Raw genomic sequence first — 14,342 nt, forward strand, 5'->3', positions numbered from 1 at the left:
TTAGGATAAAAAATTAGGTGATTTTTTATGTTTTAAAACTGATTAAATTCACTTAATAAACATCGTATCCTCATTGTTAATTGAATCCAGAATGTTGGGTGTCGTTTATATAATTATTCGTACTTGTCCACAGAACCTGCTAACTTGTCCAGCCATTAAGTAGCTGCAGATCATATCTACATAACCATTGAACTTCCATTAATTCGGTCTCTAGAGGGTTGTATGTTTATATCATAATTTGACTTTTATAAAAATGATTATTCTAAATCTTATGTTTCTATAAAAATATACTGTGCTTTAAAAATATGGATGATAGTATCAGCCGCTCTTTCAGCCACTTCATAAGCAACAGTTTCTTTAGAAATAAATTATGCAGTTAATGTCATAAAATATTTTCATAAAATTCAAATAAACATCAAACGAAAATTCTCAGTTATAGACAATTTGATTTAAACAAAGTTAAAGTAAAGTAGCAGACGATAAAACGCCGAAGGTAAAAATTTACTCTTATTTTTTTTTTTAAAAAAAAGGAAAAGGGAGAAATTAAAAAAAATAGTTAAAAATTTGAACAATATCATCTGTAATTTAAAAAAAAATCACTTTTCATATGATATTAATAAATATTTATTACACATCATTGAGGGAAAATATTTCATATAATTAATTCTCCGTAAAATTTTACTTGAAATTTAAGGTTAAAATAGCTGTGGCAATTCACTGTAACAAAAATCCATAAACCACATTTGGCGTTATTATCGCTCAAAAAAAAGATGCCAAATTTCAAAACGCGAAAATATGTAAATTCATGTATATCTTTGAAAATTTTGAATAAAAAAGTCTAATTTTTTGCAGGTATGCTTAGAAATACACCTACTTTAAGATGATGGTAAAACTTTTATAAGTTATAATTCAAAATTTTTTTTGAAAAATTTATAAAAATTTTTTAAAATAGAAGTTTAAAAAATAAAACACAAAAAATGGGTACATTTTATTTGGAATGAACCTAAATTTCGAAATGTGAAAGGAAAAATAATAAAATTTTAATAAAAAAAGAAACATTAATAAATATTTACCAAATTATATAAAATTAAATATTAAAAACTACTCGTATGATTTTTACAAAACTTGGTATTCTGGCATAATTTGAGTCGTAGAATCGAAATATGGAAAAATATTGATATGTTATTTCAGAAAAAGTCCGATTTTGTGTCCAAATACCTATGTTAGAATAGTGCTATATATAAATTTAATATATATCCTAAGTCGCGCTTCGAGACATGAAAAACACAGTTTGAATTTTGTCAATCAGCCCAGTAGAACCGGAGATATAGCACTGTCCCCCCCCTTTTTTTTTTTTTTTTTTGAGCAGTGTACATCTCATTTTGTAAACATTGTTGCAAGTTTAATATGGTCAGGAATAAGACTTAATACTGTCTAGAGCTATTATGCTGTAAAGTCCTTATAAAAAGTTTACATAATAAAGTTTCATAAATGCTGTTTTGCCCAATAAAGAATATATTTATAAAGTTGGTTTAATAATGTATACTTTCTCTCACAGCATTAGTAAAATTCAGTGTAGTTTATAAATATCTTTCATCTTTGTTTAATTTATATGTTATGCTCTTATAATTGTTAAAAACTTTTAAGTAAAAAAAATGGATAAAATTTTAAATGCCTAGTTGAGCATTTATTTTAATTTTGAAATGGGAATTTAATCATTAATTGTAAATTATTGATAAATTTATTAGTTAAAAATTCAGTTCTCAATGAATATCATTGTTTTTATTTTCAGATGTACTTGTTGGATCTATTCTGGGAATAGCCATTGCATGGCTGTGCTATTTTCAGTTCTATCCTCCTCTTAGTCACCCAACTTGCTCACTACCTTACAGCATTTTAATGACTTTATCCAGTGCTGAGATTAATAATTTAGATCAGTTGAAGAAATCAGACAGTTTAGAAAGCGTCTCTGTAAAATGGATATAATTTTATGATATGCATTAAAAACGGAACCCCTTTTCTCGAATCACAAGCAAAAAACTTTCATATTTCACATCTAATAATTTTTGACAGCATAACATTTTGCTTATGAAAGTAAAATTATTCAGGAAAAACACATAATAATTAAAATATTTTGTATTTCACCGATTTAAATTTGACTCTGCTGGAATGTAGGACGCAGCATTTTTCATTATTTTAAACCTTGTGAACAAATTTTGTATTTAAACCATTCTCAGATTCTTATAAATTCAGTATATCATTTAGTACTGCTAACATAACGTACAGAAACCTTCTTTGAAAAGTAATATTTGAATTATTTCACTAATATAGTAATGTATCTGTGTTTAATTAACCTCGTTCTGTATTTTTTTTTAATGTAATATGCTGAAAACAGGGACAGCCCATCTTTTGCAGTGTGCTTAATTTTAATTGGCAGTATGTATATAACACTAAGAGTTTGATGGCTTAAAATAAAGAATATTTTTAAAGAATATACAATTAATTAGTTCCTGTTGAGTTGCAAACAGAAAGTTTTTTCCTTTTAGTTAATAAATATATTTGTAAACTCTTACAAGTAACTACTTTCTCATACTAAAACTATTGATTATTATCAATTTCTAGAAATAATTAAATAGCTAAAATGTGATTGCTATGTCAGTTGCTCCAAACTCTACCAAAGAATGGTGTTTCAGTATGTCAAAACATCATCAAGACAGTCACAGTTTTGTGCTAAAAAAAGCTTAGTGTTTTCAGATACTTAAAGCTAACTAATATTAATGAAATTTTCTACATAAAAGAATCAAAGTTTAGAGTGTAATATATATTAGTATCAGAATTTTTAATCAATATACACAGTGTTGGTCATGATATTACTTTTTATCTAACTATTAACTATGTGCTCATATGTTGGTAATATATGTAAGGTCTTTCTTACTGCTATACAGTCAAAAGTCGTTAATTCGGACACCCATAATCCGGAATGATCTATAATCCGGACCTCAAAGCTACAAACTTTCTGCGCATGCGGTGCGTTGACGCATGCGCGTAAGACCTTTACCGCTGCGAATTTGCGTGTGCGCAAAATACGTTTATGAATGCGCGTTTAATGTATAATGGACGGGATAAGCTAAGCTAAAATTATCTAATTATCTATTTCAGTTAATGTTGCAGATTGCGTTGTTCCTTAATCTTCGAATTGGATCCGGATTATTATTTTTTGCAGACTGTTAGAGCAATTTTATAAAAGTAAGCTTGAACTTTCGATTATGTCAAATAGAATTTCCGATATATATTTACTAATATGTAAAGGATATACAAAGCGAAAGTATCTTTCGGAGTTCATTAAACAAAAAGTGGAATTGCTGCAAAAAATGGATAAAGGCATATCCTTTGTTTATCTAAACTTTAACGTTTATTTATCTAAACTTTGTTTATCTTTAACGCCTCTGTCAGCACTATCCTTATCTTAAGAGCAGATGTTTTTATTTTATTTGGCTTATAATTGCTTATTCAATGTAGTATTTCATCTCGATGTACTCTGTCTTTGATATGATTTAAATCAAATGCCTCGTCATTATAATTCGCTTCCGATAGCGAAGAAAGTTGGTTATTGAAAACGAAAAAATTTCTATTGACAAACTAGTCGGTATTCTCGACACAGCAATTATAGGACTTGAACAGCGGAACTTTGTAACTGAACAAGAAATTTTGTCTGTTTATAGAATTAAAGAGAATGTATTATCACATAAAAAACGAAGCAACTTAAACAATTTACATTGAAAGAAATGTTTAATAAAGTAAACAAATAAATATTAAGCTTTTTTTTTTTTTGTAAATTTTGATACCCTTTAGATCATAATTGTTCTTTATTTCGTAAATTACGGTTTCATATTTTTTATTTTATAATTTCCGCATGCCATTTTACCAGATTTAAACTGATGATCTATAATCCGGAATCGCCGAAGTCCCGATGAGTCCGGATTAACGACTTTTGACTGTATATATATATATATATATATTTTTATAATCCCAGTTGCTTTTAAACTTGGGAACATTTTACCTGTTGGCTTAATGAATATTGCTCAGATAATATATTTCACTTCATAAAGGTCATTTTTGTTGATGTATGATACTTCAAGACTGTAAACTTGATGATGAAAAAAACCTGATATCTATTCATAAAACACTGCATATCAAAAGATCATATTTGCATTCAGTTTGAGGTATTTCAATATGTTATAATTTTTCTTTCCATTTAAGCCAATATTTACATCAAGGGTTCCTACGGTCCTTAAATTTTTTGGAATTGATTTTTGGTCCTTAAAAGTCCTTAATTTTGGCCAAAATCAGCAGTAGGTCCTTAATTTTAATCATCTGAAATCTCTGTCTGTTTTTATGACTCCATTTTGAGTGTGAATTATCATTTTGGAGGAATATTTTTGGCAATTCACTGACATATATGGTTATCTTTTGAATGGGTTCATGGGTTATAATTTGTTTCTATTTCTAATAAAAATGATGAGATACTCGAGTTTCTAAGTAAGAGGTGAAACATAAGCATTTTGAAATTCCTTTTTTCTAATAAAGAACTCTTAAACAACTTTTCGCTTTTGGGGATGTGAATTCTTTTATTAAACAGCTCTAAATTTGGCGATTTTAGGATCAGTTTCTATAAAACAATTTTAATTCCGAGACCTGACAATTTTTCAACCAGTTTTTTTAAAGCATCATAACATTGATAAATTTCATTAAAATAATGGTAATATATTGAAATTATATATTAAAAAAATAACATTAAAATAAAACACTCTATTTTTCTCTGTCATATTATAAAGTTATTTTGGCAACTTATACAATATTATGAATCTGATAAATAAGGCATATTGCTATAAAGCATAATTTATGAAACAGCTCTTAGCAAGAGCAAAATTAGCTATGCAATTAATTAAAAATGTCTTCTTTTTAATTTTTTCATAGTAAGCGTTTTTCCCATGCAATTGTCTCGGAATATTCAAAATTATCAGAATATGCATCACTTTTCTCTATAAAATTAATTTTACACTTTTTCCCTCCTTTTTTTTCAAAATATTTCTGACTTTTTGCTGTTACAGAATTGGTAGGAATAATTTTTTAGTATTTTAGACATTGCAGCTTGGAAAGTTTAGAAGGGTTTGAAGTCAAGATTTATAGACCCACGATTCCAGAAGATTCGAGACATATGTGACAAAATGAAAAATGTCTCCATGATATCGACACATAATGGATGTATTTTACAGAAAGTTAGCGATGAATTGGTTACCTTTTGGAAAACGTCTGAGAGAACAATGAAAACATAATATTTGAATGTTTTACTCCTGATACTAGAATCTTTTTCTTAACATGTTTATCTACCCTTTATTTTCTCTATCTTTCACTAGACACAAGCATCAAAAATGCTTGTAATCTTATCACTTGGCAGGCATTATAGAAGGGGTTTTTTTATTAATAAAGAAATTGAAAACTTACAATTTAAAAGATTCATCTAATATGCCTTAATGCAGCATACACAGAGCTGGCACTAGGCATTTTCCCACCCGATGCAATCTCTGTGGATCCTAAATTCTAAACGTTTTCCTATTTCTAGATTTTGTTGTTCGGTGTTTCACTAAATTTTAAAAATTCTGCCACACCAGCTTTGTAACCGAGCTTTACCATATATATTTCATATTTTTTCTGAATGTTCATATTACTAAAGAAATAGAATTAGCCACTTTTTCTATACATTCTAAATGCATTTAGTGTTTTTTAGAATAACAGAAATAATGAGATCCAAAAATTCTAAAATGAAAAGGAACCGTGTTGAAGAAAGAAACTGAATACATAAAGAAAATTACTCCTCAAAGATATTATTATGTAACTTACCCAATTGTTTATAATTTCAGCTTTTCAGTTTATTATTCAATCAGGGGTTTGGAACTATTTAACTTTTACCAGATCAAGTAAACCCTCATAGTACCTTGTGGAGATGTTGACAAGTTAGGAGATAAGCACGCAGAAACTAGCGAGAGCATTGGTTTGCATATTGAGACAACTCTCTAATTGTTAGAAAAGATAATTAAAGAGAGGCAAATCAATATAAACTAGCCAAAATGTTTGGAAAGGCTTCAAATTAAAATGAAGGATAAAACACATTTGTAAACATAAATGTTTTGTAGCTTTTAATGTGTATCCTAATATCGTTTAAGAATCAATGTCATAAATTACATGTATTTTAAACTGCGAAATTTTATTAGATTTTGATTTTAACAGGCCTTTTTTAACAAATATTGTTAAAAAATAAAATTTAATAGTGGCCATGTAAATCCATAATGACTAAGGTTATCTAATTACCTAATTTAATTATTTATAACCAACTCCTTACCCTTAAAAGTTAGCTTTACATATTAAAGCGAGTTATTGCCTTTCACTAACACTTACTGTGGTCACAAGATAAAACACAAAAATTTAAAAATTCAAGTAAAACTTATTCTTTGCATCTAGTGAAACTTAAAAATAATACAAAACAACTTATCATCTCTGGTACTTTAATCGCTTATTGGAAATTTTAAAGTATATTAACTGGGCTACAATCCTTTGGAACTCTACACAAAGCTAGACACTAACTGCATCAAACAGAGCCTGACTAAGTTTCAACACTTGCCAACTGTGTCTACATCAGATTTTTCAGGTTTGTTCTAATGAGCAGGTCTCTCTCTAGACAAGCAACAGCGGTGACAACATTCTGTCTTTTATTATGAATCATGCTGATTATGATCTTCCTTCTCATTTTAACCTATACCGTTTGACATAAAATCTACCTGCTGTTTACTAAACCTCTAGACCAGTGGTGCGCAAACTTTTTTCGACTGCGACCCCTTTTGTAGAGAAAAAATTTTTGGCAACTCCTAGAGATAAATGTTCACAAATACGATGCATATTTCGCGCATTTCTTTCATTTCATCGAATAAAAACATCATCATATCTGACTCATTAATTTTATTTATAATTTTAAGAAAATACTTTTTGTATAACACAAAAATCAGTAAATTGCCCTTTAATGAGATGTATGTGGCTGCAAGTTTCTATGCAATTCGCATATCATCTTCAGGGTTTAAACGCGAGCGGTATTTAGTTTTTTTTTAAACTAGTTTGCTAAATCCAGTTTCACATAAATACATTGATGCAAATTGTATTAACACTCTGATGGCATTCTTGCATAAAACGGGATATTGTTTTTACACGGATAGCCAAAATTTTTGGCAAGGCTGAGTTTTAAATTGTTTCGAAGAGTATAATCACTAACTAGATCTATCATTTGCTCTTTCTCACTAATTTGAAGAGTTGAACTGCATATGTCAAAGGAAAATGGATCACGAATCCAACCAAGATCATTTTCAGGAAAATTCTCGAATCCTCTCGAAAAATTTTCCTTTAACCTTTCAATGTGATTGGAAAAGATGTTTTTAAATGTAAATATGTATATATTATTTTTCTTGATAAAATCGTTAAATCAAGAGAACATGTCGGTGTTGTTTTTATTCAGTTCAGTTTGCCAGAGAGTAAGCCTATTCTTAAAAGCTTGAATTTTACTGGCTGAAGTTATGATAGTTGAATTCTCACCCTGCAAGCTCAAAAGTCGTTTCGAAAATATCAACTAAATAGCTCAGCTTCCCTAGCTAAACTTCATTGATATAATAACTTGCCAATCTATGTTTCTTTTCAATTAAAAACATGTACACTTAATTTCTCAAGTCAAATATCCGGTGTAGTATTTTCCCACGTGAAAGCCATCTGACTTCGGTGTGTAACAGTAATCTCTCATACGTTGAGCCCATCTCATTGCAAAGTATTAAAAAGAGACGGCTGTTGTGGCTATTGCATTTAATGTAGTTAATTGAATTAACAGCGTCTTGTAATATGTTGTGCAACTCTTCATCCATATCTTTTGCAACAAGAGCTTGCTGATGAATCATACAGTGATTAAACACCATATGAGGCGCCACCTTCTGAATTAAGCCTCTGAGCCCATTATTCGAACTTGTTAATGCTGCAGCACCATTAGTACAAACCGCAACACAGTTTGTCCAGGTAAGGGACTTTGTTTCAAAATATTCATTTATTACTTCGAATATTTTTTCTCAAGTTGTTTTTCCTTCCAAACGTTTGCAACATAAAAATGTTTCTGTTATATCTTCATTAAAAATAAACTTAACGCAAATAATTAGTTGTGACATTTTAGTAATATCGGTAGTCTCGTCCAGTTGTAAAGCAAATACAGATGAATTTTGTATGCGTTTTATGACTTCTGACTCGATATTTCGTGACATTTCGGAAATCCGCCGAGACACGGTATCTCTTGATAATGGTATTGTTTTTAGTTCATTTCCATATTTATCGCCATGCATAATTGATGTCATCTTAGTTGCTGCAAGAAAGATAAGGGATTCTCCAATTGTATAGGGGTTTCATTGTTTTTCCTATTAGATAAAAAAACTTCTAAAGAAGCTTGTAATGCTTTCTGAGGTATTATTGAAAATTTTTTTAAATGTGCACTTTGAATTTTCAGATTTTCAGCTCGTCTTTGAAAAAAATCGGCATGTTTATTTTGAAGTTCTTTATGTTTAGTTTCCAGGTGCCTTTTTAATTTAGCTGGTTTCATGCCGTCATTTGCTAATTTTTCGTTGCAAATGACACATATCGAGCGTTCTTCATCATCAACAACACAAAATGTAAAACTATACTTAATAAATTCCTCATTGTATTTTCTTATTTTTTTAGATCGGGCATTTAGTTCAGTATTTTGCGACTCCTCATCAGTATTTGTTCGTTTGTTAGCTGAAGATGTACCTGGTGTACGTATTTCGCATTTATCCATTATGAAGATAGATGTTAAGTTATTTAAACTAAAACAAATAATATATAAAATTTTATCATTTGTTTTCGAGAAATTCAATAAAATTAACAGAGATCTTTCTCTAATGATAGTACATAACTGATAACAAAGAGTAGAAAAACCCGATAAAAATATAAAAAATCATAATTACACAACGTCACATGATAAAACTCGAGGATAAACTAAAACAATTGCAGGCCAACTGCTACATGCTACAACTTCATGCGAACACTGGTATGCAGCATGCAGGCATAATGCATTTCATAAAAATTTGGCGACCCCTAGTTTGCGCACCACTGCTCTAGACTGACTAAGTATGTAACAAAATGAGACTTAAAAAAATCAACATAAAGCTAACTATTAGTAAAACATAAGTAAATGTCATCTTCTTTCAAATATGTCCAACTATTATAAGTGTAAAATATTTAATCCTACTTGATAAATTGTATAAAGTTTATTTTATTCTCAAACTTATTAATCATTATGTTAATTAATTGATGTTTAGTAATAATGCATACTACTCGAGGATCTATTTTATTTTTAGGATAGTATTACAAAAGTGAAATTCAGGCATAGAATAGTATTTTTAATTGAATTTATTCAGTTCCCATTTGCTCATAGGTCCTTAAAAGTTCTTAATTTCTGTGTGCAGAAATGTGTACGAACCCTGTTGCATGTCTTCAGCATTCCAGAAAGCTATGTTCTGCTTTTTTTACATTCAAATTCAATCATTCATCATTTCCACAGATAAAATTGATTCTCAAATTGTATTAAAACAATATATCAAATTATTATTTTTGCTATTTTTTAGTTTTTTATTTTAATTCCATAACAACAAAAAGAGAAAATCTTTCATTAAACAAAAAAAGTATGAATTCATATTATGCATGATAGAAAAGGCAACATAAAATAAATCGTTTGCCAGTCTCCTATTGTAGATTCAAATTATTCCAAATGCTGTTGAGTTATATGGTAAAAAAAGGGAGCTCTGGTAAGCGTAAAGTTTTAATGAATGATAAAGCAGATGTTATTCATAAATCATTTAACTGGATGAAGACAGTGAACTCAATTAAGTGAGTATATTTGGTGGATGTTTAAAAATGCACCGTTTATAAAGGTCACATATTTAAAATGCCAAACTGAAGCTTTTTCTGATCACCTTACATCTACTTCTCACAATTAGAAATAAATTAAAGCACTTAAATGAGCCACAAGCTGAATGAAACAGAATTTGATCCTAAATGTAAAACTTATGGAAATGTATTGTACACATATATATATATAAAGTAAGATTTATGTTTATAGGTGAGTGCTTAGTTTCAAAAACTGTCTTCAGTGTGAAAAGTTTAATTTTGATTGATAAAATTTTTTCATTTACTGTTGCATTGATTTGAAAGAAAAATGTTTCTTCTGTGAACTGAACTTAGTGGTAGCATCTGTATTATATGAGATGTATGTTCTTTGTTGGGAAATTTGCTGCTAGCAATTCAAAATGTCATAAATATGAAGATATTGAAGTGCTGCAAAACATCATTTGTTTGTGAAATGTTGTGGATGAATAGCATTTGTGTATCAGGAAAACCTTAGAGTACATACACAGGAATAATTTTATGCAGCAGTTATTCAGTCAGTGTTGGATTGAATTGTTAAAAATCGCCCACTCACTCATCAGATTGCAACACAGTGAAAAATATTTAAATAATATCTATGTGCCATGCATGGTTACGAGATGTATGAAACTTTAAAGCAGCTCGAAATTGCATTTTTGACAGTATGGTAGAGTTTTAAAGTGAATTACCATCAAAACCTGATAGATTCAATCTTACTGTGAGCAGAGGAGGACCAGTTTCCTTGTTAAATTAATTTTGTTATTCATTGTTAAAGTTTAACTCAACTATAAATGGACATACTCTTTTGAGTGGTCTGAAACTCATGTATGATTTACTTGAACTTAAAAACATGCATGGAGAGGTCTTTCCCAGATGCTAAATAATAGAAAAACATTGTTTCAGATGGGAAAAAAAAAAGCATAGTACCAAAATCCAAGATAGATGTAAAATGTTGATACATTGTGTATATGTAAAAATGATTGTTTTAAATTCTACCTTAGGCATTTTGTTGTCTTTTTGTTCTATATTCATATGTTATTTAATATATAACAAATGAGTTTATAACATCAAATCTCAACTGTAAATGATAAAAGTCATTTGCATGTCTTTTATCTGCATTTGTATAGAAGACGGATACTAAAAATTGCTTTTGCTCAATGGAGGTACATAATCTCTCTTTTAGTCTTTTTATCTTCTCGCTCTTTTAGTTTATAAACTAATTAGTTTCAAACTTTACAGAAGGGAGGAAAATAACTTCTCTTTTAAAAGTTGTTTTGCAAAATATAATGAATAAAAATTGTTTTAATTATATAAAAAATATAATTAAATTATCTTCCAAAGCATTATGGAAACAGCTATTAATATAATAATTACAGTAGAAAATGTAAAAATACATACTTTTTGCTTTAATGATTTTTATGGAAACAGCTATTAATATAATAATTACAGTAGAAACTGTAAAAATACATACTTTTTGCTTTAATGATTTTTTATTTCAGATGTATGTACATGATTTTTCTCTCAGTGTGTAAATTTCAGAGTTTCTTACTTTTCATCTTTTCTGCATTTGTTGTAACAACCATGTCTATTAGAATTACTTGCAGATATCACCAAATGAAAATAAATTAAACATTCCATTTAGTAATATCTATTATAACTGAATACTATTTAATATATGAAACTATTTATAGAGAATTATCATGCTGCAAATCTTGCCATTGTTTATCTCTTTGTTTGCCCTGAAGTGTATTTATATGTTTGAAGTATATTGCTAAAAGCAAACAATAACTTGGTTACATATTATCATTATTATTTTAGGAATTTGGTAAATAACTCTTATTGTATTAGTTATGTTGTTATAAAACATTATATATATGTGTGTACAATGAAACTTTCCCAAGATGACCACCCATAGTTCTAGATTATAATCTTGTGTTGGAAGTGTTCGAATTAGAGGTGTGGTATTCCAATACCAGTATTTAATTATGTTTCAGAGAAATACTAGTCACTTTTAGAGGTGGTCACTATGAGAAATTTCATTTTATTTGTGTGGAACGTAAGAAATTTTTCAAGGAATCTGCACTAAAAATCAGATTATTTTTCTAAACATACAATTAAAATTTTTGCTTATTTAATATATATACAGTACAGATTGTTTGAAAAAAAGTGGATGCTTGTTTTATTGCCTTAAATATGAATCTTGGATACATAACTGAACCCTTTCTAAGATGGCACCAACAGTTCCAGACAATTTTGGGCTTTTTAAATAGTTGTCATTTTAAAGAGATGATGTCCAATATCAGTGTTATTTATAACATCAGAAATACTGGTCAATTTTAGAGGTGGTTGTTCATGAGTTATAAATGTAATATTAATATTGTTTTACCCAAGGTAAAAATTATTAACTCCCCAAATCACCAGGTTTTTAGGTGTTTTTTAAATCTTTTTACGAAAGTGTGAAATTTAAATCAATATTGGCATAACTTAGATTTTATTTTACAAAATTATCCCACTCACATTCTTCAAATTATCTTCATAAAATTTTTTATGCTTAGTGACTAGAATACTTCTCCAAGATTTTATTTTTACAGAATCCTTTCATTCACAGAGTTGAAACTATTGTCAAAAAGTTCTACACCTTAATTTTAAAGTGTGCTTTGTGATTGAACTGTTTGCATATGTCCAGTATCAATATTTAAGGGAATAAAGCCTGAAATCATCTTTTCTTTTTAACTACTTGATATGAAAATTCTAAATTTTCTGGGAAAAAGTACTTTTTAAAGTTATTGTTATTTCCACCATTCATCTTAAAAAGCTCCTTAAAATCAGGCAGCTTTTTTTTAGAAATGCATTTCTTTTTCTTTCTTTCTTTCTTTCTTTTTTTTTTTTTTTAATTATTTATTTAGTCAGAAAATTTTTGTATTACTAACTGGCTGAAAAGTTTAAAAAATAAAATAGAGCAATTGTCAAATTGCTTATAATTTCATTCCAAAGTTTTAATTCCTTTTATGAATGTTTTGATGTTTTATAGATTTTTTATTATATATTTGTACAGTACAAAGTCTTTAATCCGGAATGATCTATAATTCGGACCTCAAAGCTACAAACTTTCTGCGCATGCATAAACGCATGCGCATAATACGTTTACGCATGCGTGTTAAATATATAACGGACGGTATAAGCTAGGCTAAAATTATCTAATTATCTATTTCAGTTAATGTTGCAGATTACGTTGTTCCTTAACCTTCTAATTGGATCCGGCTTATTATTTTTTGAAGATTGTTAGAGAATTTTAAAAAAAGTAAGCTTGAACTTTAGATCATGTCAAAAAGAGTTTCCAATTCTGGAGCTGTCAAAGGATCTACAAAGTGAAAGCATGTTTTGATGTACCACCTCCGATAGTGAAGAAAGTAACAGAGAGGTTATTGAAAACGAAAAAATTTCGATTCACAAGTTAGTCGGTATTCTCGACACAGCAATTACAGGACTTGAACAGTGGAACTAAACAAGAAATTATGTCTGTTTATAGAATTAAAGAGAAAGTATTAGCACGAAAAACAAAGCAAGTTAAACAACTTACATTGAAAGAAATGTTTTTAATAAAGTAAACAAATACATATTAAGCTTTTTTTTTTTTTGTAAATTTTTATACCCTTTAGATCATAATTGCACTTTATTTCATAAATTATGGTTTTATATTTTTAATTTTATAATTTCTGCATGCCATCTTACCTGTTTAAATTGATGATCTATAATCTGGAATTGCCGAAGTCCCGACAAGTCCGGAATAAAGATTTTGTACTGGGTTATGTTGTACATTTTTTTTTTTTTTTTTTTTTTTTACTAGATATGAAAATTCTAAATTTTCTGGGAAAAAGTACTTTTTAAAGTTATTGTTATTTTTAACATTCATCTTAAAAAGCTCCTTAAATCAGGCAGCTTTTTTTTAGAAATGCTTTATTTATTTATTTATTTATTTATTTATTTAGTCAGAAAATTTTTTTATTACAAACTCGCTGAAAAGTTTTAAAAAATAAAGCAATTGTCAAATTGCCTATAATTTAATTTTATTTTTAAGTTTTAATTTCTTTTATGAATGTTACACATTTTGATGTTTTATAGATTTTTTATTATATATTTGTATTATGTTTAAAAATTGTTACTGGATTAATCCCTATGGCAATATCTATTTTCTCTTCTGCATTTATTTAATAATAAATGTTATTAAAAATTTGTTTAATATTCCTCAATAGCTCTTAATTTCATAATTTGATCAACTCTTTTAAAAAAGAAATTTTGAAACCTATTAGATAATGCTGACC

The 14,342-nt window shown here is 28.4% G+C and overlaps 1 protein-coding gene across 6 annotated transcripts in view; it reads left to right on the forward strand.

Moving 5' to 3' along the window:
- Nucleotides 1-13,862, forward strand: part of LOC118180045 (phospholipid phosphatase 5) — a 123,715-nt gene extending 109,853 nt beyond the window's left edge. For all 6 annotated transcript variants that reach the window (XM_085813687.1, XM_085813685.1, XM_085813686.1 and 3 more), the window contains exon 8: nt 1,793-13,862. In XM_085813687.1, the coding sequence (XP_085669813.1) occupies nt 1,793-1,986 (194 nt within the window). In that variant the 3' untranslated portion in view covers nt 1,987-13,862. The remainder of the gene's footprint in view (nt 1-1,792) is intronic.
- Nucleotides 13,863-14,342: the final 480 nt, after the last annotated feature.

The sequence above is a fragment of the Stegodyphus dumicola genome, chromosome 3 (assembly GCF_044657685.1).
Source record: "Stegodyphus dumicola isolate Sdum_Otavi_A_Nest chromosome 3, ASM4465768v1".
Taxonomy (NCBI): domain Eukaryota; kingdom Metazoa; phylum Arthropoda; class Arachnida; order Araneae; family Eresidae; genus Stegodyphus; species Stegodyphus dumicola.